Source organism: Crocodylus porosus, unplaced genomic scaffold (assembly GCF_001723895.1).
Source record: "Crocodylus porosus isolate Cpor-Errol unplaced genomic scaffold, CroPor_comp1, whole genome shotgun sequence".
NCBI lineage: Eukaryota > Metazoa > Chordata > Crocodylia > Crocodylidae > Crocodylus > Crocodylus porosus.
The window spans coordinates 108,027,746-108,040,190 of NW_017728918.1; the positions used below are offsets into that span (position 1 = coordinate 108,027,746).

General features: G+C 38.4%; 1 protein-coding gene across 10 annotated transcripts in view; it reads left to right on the plus strand.

The window, feature by feature from the left end:
* The window catches only part of EYA4 (EYA transcriptional coactivator and phosphatase 4), a 241,836-nt gene that overhangs the window by 124,157 nt on the left and 105,234 nt on the right, over positions 1-12,445 (plus strand). For all 10 annotated transcript variants that reach the window (XM_019538073.1, XM_019538074.1, XM_019538075.1 and 7 more), the window contains one exon: positions 3,682-3,731. In XM_019538073.1, coding sequence (XP_019393618.1) covers positions 3,682-3,731 — 50 coding nt within the window. The remainder of the gene's footprint in view (positions 1-3,681; positions 3,732-12,445) is intronic.

The following is a 12,445-nucleotide window of genomic DNA, read 5'->3' on the forward strand; positions in this document are numbered from 1 at the left end:
TTTCTATGTTTAATGTATACAGCAAAGGAATTGCATAATTAATGTCTTGGGTTACTTGTAACACTAATCTACTGTTTATGTCCACAGTACTGCATTCAAGCAGCATTAGAATACAGTATATACTCTACTGTCTGTCTTTCTGTTTCTGTCATTCTGCCAACCAAAGGACATTATGTCGCTTTACATGTATGTAGATGAAGTCAGTGGCAGAACTCCCATCATCTGATGAGGTCACTTCATATTTGAAAGGAGACAATCCCCCTGGTCAAAACATGACAGTTGCTGATGATAACTGCATTAAAAACAGAAGAATGGAAAACTACTGGAAAAGTGGTATTGCACAAAACATTAGGAGAGGCTAGACAATTTCCATAATGGAGTACAAAATGGTAGAATAAGAAATTTGATTGAGAATGCTTTGCCAATTAGTTACTAATATATGTAAATTCATATTTTGAATTAAATATTCATTTTATAGGCACAATAGGGTGATTGTTTTTTCAGTCACATTATTTTTATCCTGTTCTAATGAGATGATCTGATCCGGATCCTAATTAACTTCTAAGGCACCATTATATGTGGAGAATTTAGGCTTCTGAATCTCAACAGATGCAAAACCAGCTAGGGGCCTCCATTTTGGCCTGGAAAGATTCCTTGACAGCTAGACTTTTACTACTGCTCATTTTAAGCAGCATTTGAAAGCTCTGAGTATCCAAACAAGCACTTATACTCCTCACTTCCATCTAAACTCTTATGGCTGTTGGCTGTCATAACCCATTCCAGGTTGGAGATAGAGATAGGTAGTGCATATGTACTAGGGCCTTACTTTCACTACTACTTGTCTTCTAGGCAGCATGGAGCAAGTACCTGCACCTGGCAGATTTTCCCTTAGTGACGCTGGGAGAGTGCCCACAAAAGGCATCCCCTGTCTCTAAATCCCACTGACGCACCATGGCCACAGGATGGTTCCAAAGGTTCTATGGGTCAGATCTGGCCTGCACACCACAGATTGCTGATTCTTGATCCAAACTGAAGCTTGGAAATATCTAAATTCTGCTTAAGCTCCTACCATATGGTTCAGAGCATTCCTAATAGCTTATTCAGAGAATACACATGTAGCTCAGTACAAAACTCTAGCCTAGGAAAGATGTACCACTTCTAATCCTTTTACCAGGTTATCTAGATGCAGATACATGCAGATACATACCTACCAATGTGGAATAGGATGGTCAGAGCATAGGTAGTTATAAGTGCCTTCTGAGCATGTTCAGAAAGATAAAATTTTAGCCCCATAGGTGGAACAAGATACAAATTCTTCAAGAGTGACAAAAAACCCTCTTCACTGGCTATGTTTAAATGCATAAGTAGAAATAAGGGTGAAGTTACATCTCACACTTAGAGCCTTGTTACACATTAATTTTAGGTGGTTCCTGGAACTCTTAACCCTGGATTGCCCACACAATAGCACCTGAAATTAGTTTTAAACACCCTTTAGGTGACTTAAGGTTACACCACTCCAGGGCAGATTTATCTCTGATCTGCATTACCTAGCTCATGTTCCATTAATGGCTTTCTGTGGCCAGATCAGGTGAAAATTGTCACTTCTGTCTGTACCTTTCAGTTTCTTGACTGCGCAGCTCTAGAGGGCTTGCCAGTAGAGGGCTGGCAAGCAGAGGTGTGGCTAGGAGCCAGGATATACAGGATGCTGGATGACTGCAAATTACTTGTTTTATCTCTGTGGAGAAAATTAAAGTTACCTTACCATGAGCAAGGTAGTATGGCCCAGAGTTAACTCTTGCCTGAAGTAACTTTTAGATGCTCAGAGTTAACAAGCTTAATATGTGGCTGTTTTAAGTTCCATTAGTATAGTCTAAGTACAACGTTGCAATGTGTAACTTCACCCTAATCACCTTTAGGCAAAATAGGATTTAGGCTTTAAGTACATATATATTGGATTGTTGCTGCTTGTGGCTTAAGGCAGATAAATTTTGTCTATTTTACTTCTTATTTGGCTGTGTTTTTGTGTTCCATATTATTTTTTTGCTTGCATTCCACATCTAATTTTTCTTCAATAAGCAAAATATAATGGTATAAAGTATAATTGCATATTTACAATGCTATTTTTATCTGAATATTTGTAAGAGGTGCCTGTGTTCTCAAAACTGTGTTGAAGCTTTACTGTATATGTCACTACATATTGAGATGGGGAGAAAGGTGGGAATGGGATGGAAAGTTCCACATATTGAGAATAAAGTAAGATGACTAATCAGATATTCATGTTTGCTGGAGTAAGTTTTTGACAAAAATTAAGCAAAACGAAAGTGATTTTAAAGCAGATGGTTTTTATTTGTTATTGTTTTGGTTTGATTATTATTTTCAGCTGGCTCTCATTACAATAATAATGGTGCTTTTAAATTAACACCAAAAGAAAATATCCATTATTGCTACTGAAAAATGTTCAGTATAAATTATTATAGGCACAGGGTGATTATTTTGTAAGAGCCAGAAAAATAAAAGGAAAATAAAATGCCTCTAGAACCAGTATCTTTCAGTAATGTGGCATTGGTACCCCCACAGAATCTTTAAGTGTGATTTTTAAAAATGTTGCCAACCTTGGCTTAATTCTATGTACACTGAGGTCACTGAGAGTTTCTCCATTGACTTTTTAGAAGTTAGGAGTGTTAGGTGTTTAAGATTCCCACTGTCACAGGGGAAGGATGTCTTGATAGCACAAGATCTTTTGATGTAAGGAACTGAATTAGTTACGTAACTTTTATTTAGTAATAAGGGTAGTGTTCTTTAAGCATAAATAAGTTCAAGTGTTTCTGTAGATGCATATATGGATTTAAAAATTTTTGAAATCTCCACCATTTCCTTAGGTTATACATTCAAACACTTGCAAGCAAAAGGTCTGTCTCTGCAGAAAAGTTCCTGAAATTTAAATTACCATAGTGTGAAATTAAATCCTTTGTACAAGATCCAGAAGAGCTGAGTGATATATATGATCTAGAAAAGATTATATTTTTAGGTAAAAAGTGTGTGTGTGTGTTGGGAGAGGAAGTGTTGTCCTTTAATTAGTTAACAGTATTTCATCCCAAACAGGAATCTGAAGCATGAAGTATAGCATATTTAATTATGTACTGTGGTTATGTGTGAACAATGTGTCTAAGAGATTTGAAGTTCATTGATGTATTACAAAATACATTAAACACAGTTACCGGATTCAGAAAATGAAAATTAATGTATGAATTATTTAGCTAACACTGCACTTTGCCCCAGAATCTGGTGTTTATTATTGTGAGCTTTAGCAGGAAACAGAGGCAGTATCAATTGGGAAAACATTTCTTTACTGAACTGAGAACAGTATGGCTTTCTAGTTTCTAAGTGGGGAACCTGGTTCTTTGGTTTCTTTGTTCCTAGTTAGACTACTCCCAAGCTATTTTAGCTGAACATTTTACATACTAATGGAGTCTAGGGAAGTGCAGTTGGCAGCTGTTCATGGGATAATAATGAAACACACTGTTTAGTACTGCATACTGCTGCTGTAAAATGCGGGAAGTATTTTATAGAGATCATGGTGAGCAGAGCTGTATCCACTTTAAGCGTTGTAAGTGCATGAACTGTGAGTGAGGAAGTTGTGTTTTCATATGAGAGTAACTGGCAATCATTTTGCTTTTGCAGGTAAAGAAAACGTGCACAGAATCAGATGTTTCAGAGCCTCAGAATTCCAGGTACGGTAACGAAGGGCAGATACTTAATGACTAGAGAATGTTGGCATGTAATTGTATGAAGTAGGGTTACAGATACATAGCAAGAGAGTTTGAGAGATTATTTTTGCAGAGTCAACAAGTGTGGATAGATTATTTTTAAATCTATTCCACCCTGGAGGCAACATGGTTATTTTCCAATTACGGATAAGTATTGAGAGTGGGGATGAATGTGGGGTAGAAACAGTTCTGACAGTGCCATAAGGTTGAATAGTCCCCTTCAGTTTAGAAGAAAATCTCAGTTAAAAATGATAAATATTGTAGTAAAAGTCTGTAATTCAGATCTTTTTTTCTTTCCTCATCCTTCTGTACACCTCTGATTGTTGCAGTTTTTTTAGTATTACTATTTACTTTCAAAATTAGCAGTTCAGTTTTTATTCCAGTAAAGGCTGTCTTACCTATGTTTTTGTTTCTTTTTTTTCCCTTCTTTTTTTTTCTTTTTCTGTGGAACACATGCTGCTGTTCTTGTTCTGAAAGTACCACACTTTCTTTAAAAAAGTATGCTCTAAATACAGTTTCCTAAGTTTATGTCTATGTAGAGAAGTAAATTAGTTTAAGTTAAATGAGGTAGCTAATTCTTGGCTGTATTTTAACAAGTGAAAAATGAATACTACAAATGTGTCTTCCAGCACATGTACTACTAAATTGTTATGCCACAACGCATGGTTTTGTCCAAATTTTGTGGTGCAAAACAGCTTTATAACCTGCCATTATGTCCTGCATCTGTTTACAAGATCCATATTTGTTTCACAGAGATATAAAGAGTTTAATAATTAAAAGAGGGAAAAAAACCTCACCAACCTAAAATCATAATAATCTTATTGGAACACCAGAGCTAAGACATTTAGAAACAGTCCTGAAACCCCATTTTTCACCATACTTACATCTTAGTATCTCCATTTTATGTATGGAACATCCTTTCCTGCTTTAGGAGCCACCAGTAAAATTTAAGGACAGTGGACTAGCTACAAATAGAGCTGTATGGTACATCTGAATTTCTTTGATTTCCTTTTCATGTTCTTCATTTGCATATTTACAACTCCCTTTGGGATCATTGGCAGTTGTACACACATGGTTTAACACTGAATTCATTGCCCAATCTTGATTCTATTGAAACTAATAGTAATTTTTCTACTGACTTCAGTGGGGACAGGTTTGGATATCTAATTCTTATTTAATTATGGTTTAAGTTTTGTCTCCTTCTCTGCCATGTTTGATTTTTAAAATGTTACCATTTTAAAAATATATAAGTACTTTCAAGAGCTTTAGGGTCTTGAACATTTGTGTAATTTCAGTGTGTGAGTACTCATGCGCTTAAAAGTTACATGCTCACGTGCTTTGCTGGATCGTGGCTTGATATTATAACAAGCCTTAGCTCACTTCAAGATAGCTTCATTATCCTTGTGACATCATAAGGTTTCTGATGACAGATGTACTGATTATGGTTATTCATTATATTAAATACAGTATATCTATTTTTTCCTTCCAAGTGCAAAAGAAATCTTCACTGTGAATGATTAAATTTATATATCTGATAAAAAGATCTTTAAAAAAGAAAAGAAAAATAAATTGTTGAGGGGGGAAAAACCCTTTTTTAATTTTGTTCCATTTAGCTTAAAGAAATAAAATGTATTTAAAATCAGATACAGTTTAAGTAAATGGTCCTAGTCTGTGAGTTTGTAATGCTGTGCACACAGCCTGAAGCAAGCTTTTATGTCACAAGCTGACATGCAATGCAACTGTGATCTTACAAAAGAATCATTGACAGACCTTTGATTAGACTGGTGCTAGAGGGCACTGCTATAGCGCACAAAATTTTAAAGCCTGGAGCAAGATAATTCTTTTCTAAACAAGTCTTAAGTGAAAACATTGCAGATAAATTGAAACATCAGCATAAAATGAATGCTGGAGACATTGCTTTACAGAACAGCTCCTGGCTTGGGACCTAAGGCCAATATCATTCATTTATTTAGCTAGCTTTATAGTATGTTGGTTTTGGATTTGAAACTATTACAATAAATGCAGATGGAAAGTGTTTTTACAGTAGGGAAGTAATTAAATTGGGTGTGGGAACTTTGTCAGGAGAATTCTTGGAGTGACATGTGTGTATCAGCAAATTCTTTGTCTTGCTTGGCCTTGGTTCCTCTTATGGAAAGAAACATTCAAGCTACAGATGTGACTAGTAAATTTGGGTAAAGCGAATTTACTAACCTTTGCAGTATATCAGTATGTATAAAGAATACCACATAGAAGTATGTGTGATAAAACTCAAACATCAATATCAATCTTTTTTGTTTATCCAAAATGGTTGTTAACTTGACAGATGTATATCCACATACATGAGTAAAAAACCACAGTTAAAAGATTTGCAAATGTGGTAGATGGAATGTTTCTCTGCACATATAAACACACACAAAAAGGATGCATGAAGATTTAATATCTCAGTCACACAGATTTTGAAACATGTTTTTTGAATGCTACATCAGGATTTAATTACACAAATTCTAGCTGAGTTTCTTGGGAAAAGTTTGGCTAAATGCCATGTAGTTGTATGTATATTATGAATTTCTTTCCTTTTGTTTTAAAAACTGAGTTCTCTACTATAAGGTTTGGTAGCTAACTCAAACATGATAAATGGTAACTGTCTGTCACTGTTGTAGACACTACTGTTAAAATAGAGAGAAGTTATTACTTGCCAACAGGTGTACTTTCCAAGACACATAAGCCAATGGCAGAACCAGAGATAGTATATAGTATACTGTTCTAAATACATTAAATACTTCATAAGTAATTTGTAGATTCAGTTCGTTGATGTAGTGTATGTAATATATATCTGCACAACCTATGCTACCTGTATTTGTATCCTGAATTTAACTTAATCTGATTCTAACACAGGAGGAGCAACCAATAATAACTGTAATGCAATATAAATAAACACTGAGTTATGCCATAATAGAAGATAGAATTAACTTCATTTTTTCCCATTAGAATCTGGAGGAGAAACTTGTGCCACATTTTGATACAGGATTATGTGGTTATGACATGTTATTACATGTTATTAACCAAAACATGTGCCTGCTGTATCTCTCTTTCTTCCCAAACCAAACTAGACCTTACAGGATAAAACATAAGTTATTCAGTGGGAGTGTCTATATGTGCATTAATGTGTTTTTACTAATGCACATTAAATTTAGTACTTCCAATATGAGGTACTAAAGAAATGCACATTAGGCTTTGCTAATGCACAGCAGTGAAAGCACTTGCTTTTTAAGTGATGCTTATTTTGCAGTAGCCTATTCCACTGTGCATTTGCTTATTAGCATGGTTTTTGACACCATGCTACTGCACATGTTAATGGGCTACTGCACATTAAAGCACACATGTAGATGTGCCCAGTGGATGCATATACATGTGATGCTACATTGCTGTAGCAACACACTACAGTGATGTAGCATCTGTTGACACAAACCAAGATGCCACAGCTAAAATACCATAGCAATGTGTTCCCCCATTATAGTGTGTTGCTACAGCAGTGTAAGGCCTAAAAACAACCATGCACCACTGGCATGGTGTAGTGGCAGGGCTGTTATTGTGCCAAGTGAGGCCCCAGAATATTTCACAGTCTGAACAGAGGTAGATTTGTAATGGAACCTGCAGAGATCCCCATGTGCCCTTCTCCATTCATGTATAGAGTGGAGCCTGTACCTATGAAAGGAGGAGTTTCATTTCTGTGGAATGCTTTATTCTTACATTTAATCCAGGGAAGCTCATCAGCAAGGGCTCTATACAGTTTTAGTCAAGTGAGTTTAGTGACTTCTTTGTCTCACTGATGCTTTCTTCTCTCTGCTCTGTTTTTGCATATCCATCGAGGGGAGAATTGTAGAAAGAGCCACAGTTCGGTAGCCCTAGAATTATGACTTCATCAAGAGCTGAATTTGGGCTCATGACTCCTGCTGATGTCTCAAAATCCATTAGATATGGGAGAGAAACTCCTGTTTTTTGGTCTTGATTAACTAAGCAGAAAACTCTGTTAGTTCAAAGTCACAGATTTTCTTCTTCCTTGCATGAGGAATCCTGAAAAGCAAAACTATAAAGCCCTTTCCCTCTGCCATTCTGTGTGGTAGGCTGGTCTCTATAAATAAAATTGGAAAATTTGTGGCCAGTGGTTGGAGGTTGGCTGCTCTTAAATTTACTTGTAAAAATACGTAGAGTGGTTACAAAAAAAACCAACCCGTAATTTCTCACAGAAGTTCCTCACAGAAACATGATGGATCTTTGATTGCCAAGGTTCATCTCAATACTACAAGTTAAAAAGAGTCATTTTAGTTGCATGTCTTTGTCACATGAACTGTCTTGCTACCCCTTCTACCCCTTTACCATTTCCTATTTAATTTTAAATGAAAAAATCAAATGGAATAGAGATGTTGTCCTAAGATGTTATCTTCTGTCAGTCACAAGAAGGCAACGCAGTGACTGTCACACCCAGAGGCATGGTGTCCAGGGAAATCCCCCTCACCCCTCTCCCTGTACTTTCTCTGGATCCAGAAGTGGGCATCATGCAGCTGGATTTCACTGCTGTTGAGTGGAGATGCCATCTCACTTTTTTGCCACAGATGCCCATGCTGAGTGCCCCAAAAAACCTCATTTTTGACGGCACAGAAATAGGGTGATATCTCCCCCCCGTGTGAACTCCAGCCACTGTTGCTCCCACCCATGAGGAGCAGCCTTCTGTATTTTAAAACCTAGTGGTAAGTTTTTCTGTGAGTTGTGTTTATCCTCATAAAACCTAGATTGGCCCATTTAAACATTAAGCAGGAGTTTCTGCATTTCCCCAGCATCTCAAGGACAATTTAGGGAGCAAGCTGAAGACATACTCCACCCTTTTATTCCCCAATGGAATCCATTTCCCCACTTCTTCCCTCTGTCACCCTCCTTGGTCATGATGTACTCCCTGGAATTGTATGGACATACCTATTCCTGCATTCCCTTGTTTGCAGAAACTGTGGTTGCCTCAATCATTTATTGCAGAGCATTCTACTTCTCCTTGGCGTTGTTAAAAAGACCATGATAATTTAGCTGTCAAAGAACTAAGTTATTACAAGGAAAGTGTATATATACCTGAAATAAGTGAAGGAATGGTCATGAAATAGTTGGTTTTGTTTTTAGAATAATGTCTCATTTTGCTCCAAAATGATTGAATTCCAGAAAGGAATAAATACAGAATAAAAATGTGCAGTGGCCAGGGAAATAGCTTTGCAACTGTCAGTATACCATGTTTTTATAAGGAAGTTTACAAAGGAAGAGATATAGCAGCACAGATGTTTTGTATGAAAAAGTATGAGAAGCAAGTAAATTGAAAATGACAAGCTGATGCAAGTGGTTGTGAAAAGTGGGAGCCAATAATTTCAATCAGCAATCAGATATATGCTTCAGAATGTCTGTAAGTCAGTGAGACAACTCAGCATTGTAAACCATTCACCTGTACCTTGGCTTTTCAGTCAGTACAGACACTTGCAAAAATCTAAATACATTTTCCCCATTTAATATTATTACATTGTGGGTTAAGGTTTTATTGTATTACATTATGAATAAATATGTATATTTTTTATTGATTAAATGTCTAAATCAGTCTATTATTTATGAGAAGTTTAGTTCATATTTAGGTCCAATTTCACAAAATGATTTAGACGCCTGAAGTGGAAATAAGGTAGATTTTAAACACCTATGTTCCAGAGGGCAAGCTTTAGAACCCCTGCTTAACTGCAAAGTGCTTATATTTTCACCACTCAAATATAAATAGATGTTGTCTTGAGAGTGGGCTAAGACATTGTCTGTTGTCCTGTAGGGTCAGGCACCTCCCGCTGTCAAGGCTTTAGGGGCCTCACCCTGTGGTGCAGATGCAAAAGGGGAATTGACTGAGGCATGCCTTTGCAAACAAGATTTAAAAATAAAAGCTTTTCATCTATTTTGTGAAACCCAGTGTTCCCCCATTTGCAGAGTCAGGCTCCATTTGGGGTGTAGCAGTATGATACATGCACCCAGAGAATCCCCCGGTGGATAAGTGGGGGGTGTCAGTCTGCAAGCTGGTAAACTGGACAGGGACTCCTGCTGGGGAATTCCTGGGCCACACAGGGTAGGGCCACTGAAGCCCTGAGAGCACCTACCCAGGATAGCTGGAGAGCACCAGCAGCTCCAGGATGCCTTCATTTTCCCACCATGAAGCAAATAGACATCTGCTGCCAAAAAGTGGCACACATTTTTAAAAATTATAGTCATGCCCACAATTTGGGGCATTTGTGGCATGACAAAAGGCATGAATGTCTGTTATCGATTGATATCAACTGTTATCAATTCCCTGCTGGCTTGGTCTTTCTGCTATCATTAAATTTTTTATCACAGCACAAAAGTGATGTCGTTTATCAACCTAAATGCCTAGAATACTGGTTCAGTGAATGCCCAGAACCACTGCCAACTAGCTGGGCTGAGCAGTTCAACATCTATCGCATAACTATTTTGGATGCATGGACTAGCCATCCCTATGCCTGGTCTTTAGGAGTGTTTGGAGCATGCCTAGCACACACCAACAGCATCAACGTCAGCCCCAAACTCAACAGCTGCAACTACTTTCATTCAAAAAACACAGTGAGAAGAGTAGATAGTGCCTACCACTTTTTCTGTAACAGCTATTTTTATGTAATAGCTTAGCAATTACAGCACACACCCAAGAAACAGGAGATATCTCTCACTTCCCTGAAGAATGCCTTAAGCATAAGGTTAAGGGAAATCTTGGGTGGGATGGGTGGGCACACTCTTCAGCCCTCCTGTTCAAGCTGTGCTGCTGGGAAGGAAATTAATTCAGTATTCATGAGGCCAGAGAGAGAAAAAGCAAGAAGGAATGATGATTCAATAGCTTAGTGATTAGGGTATTCACATGGGAGGGAGGAGATATGGGTTCTTGTCACTGCTTCCAGGAAGGCTTATGCATTTTGAATGAATCAGTCATTAAATAAGACCTTGCATTTTAGCATTTTGGCTAAGATCAGAAGTTCTGGGAGCATGTACCATAACCAAGATCTCCCATACCAGGAGAGACTAAAAAGTTGAGGACTCTTTAGTTTGGAAAGGAGAAGACTGAGGGGGGTTATGATAAAGGTCTATAAAATCATGAAGGCTATAGACAAAGTGAATAGGGGACTGTTGTTCATTAGGTCGCAGAATACTAGAACTAGAGGGCTCCCACTGAAATTAGTATGGCTAGGGACAGACATTACACATAAACTGGTTTAAGTGATCATAAACTGGTTTAAACCTATAACAGGACAGATGTTCAGTGCACATAAACCAGTTTGAGAATGCCTGAAACTGGTTTAAGATAAACCTGGTTGAATCAGACTTAACTGATTTGGCTCAAACCGGTTTATGCAATGTCTGTCCCAGACCCCTTGCTGTTTAAGATAAACCAGACACCCCCCAGCATCCCAGCATGCTCTCTGGTCTGGGTGGGGCTCTTTGCTCCACAGCAGGGCTGGCTCCTCCCCTGTTCTCTCTGGCTGGAGCTCCAGAAACTGTGGGCTGCTTCCCCACTCTCCCTCACCACCCCCTGCTAAGCAGGAATTCCCCCCTCCCCTCTGCCTTGTTGAGAGATGTCTGTGTATTCGCTAGCAGACCACATGCTGGCTATAGTCTGTGCTGAATCAACAGGTAGAATCAACAGGCAAAATCAACAAGTAGCTGGTAATGTTCCTCTGTTGTTTTCTTAATTGGGTGATTAACTGTTACCAGTTCCCTGCTGGGTTAATTGAAGCATCCTGCCAGGGCCTGGCCATGCCTTTCTCAGCTCCATGCTGTGGAAGGAAGGGAGGACTGCTCTAGTGCCCCCCAGCTTCTCTCCTGAGCCACTGCAGGCATGTACCTGCATTTCTAGGTTGTCTGTCTGGCTACAAAGCTGGTTTAGCCTAGCCAGGTTAGACTAACCTGGAAAGATTGAATCAATTCAGGCTCAGGCTTTTTGAATGTCTGTCTCTAGCCTTGGTGACAGTTTTAAAACTAACAAGAGAAAGTACTTTTTATGCAATGTGAAGTTAACTTGTGAAATTCATTGCCACAGGAAGTGGTAGAGACTGCTAGGTTAAAAAAGGAACTGCATAAATTCATGGATGATGGATCTGTTAGTGGATATTGAACAGAATGGTTGGAGCTGTTTCCTGTGGCATCTCTAAACCAATAAATGGTAGGTAACAGATCACTATAGAGATATGTGGTTCTGTATAGCATCCACTTCTGCCACTCTCATGGACAGGATACTGGGCAAGATGAACCATTGGTCTGACCCAGTATGGCACTTCTTATGTTCTCTCCACTTCCAAGTAAATTTCTTCAACTCTAGGTTGCAGAGTCATACTCCCTCTTGTCATAATCTCTCCCTCCCACCCTCTTTCTGGCCCCATTCATTTTTACAAAACAGGAGGAGTAGAAAGTATCTTCTCATATCCCCATGTTCTGGTCCTGCCTGGGGCCTAATGGTTAGAGCATTGTCCTGAGAGTGGAAGACGTGGGCTTGAATCTCATCAGACTAAGAAAGAACTAAAACCAGGCCTCTGACTTCTTGGGTGAGAGCTCCGACCTCTAGGTTTTTACATAAAATGTAACTTTCATGTCATTACCACATGGCGTTGGGG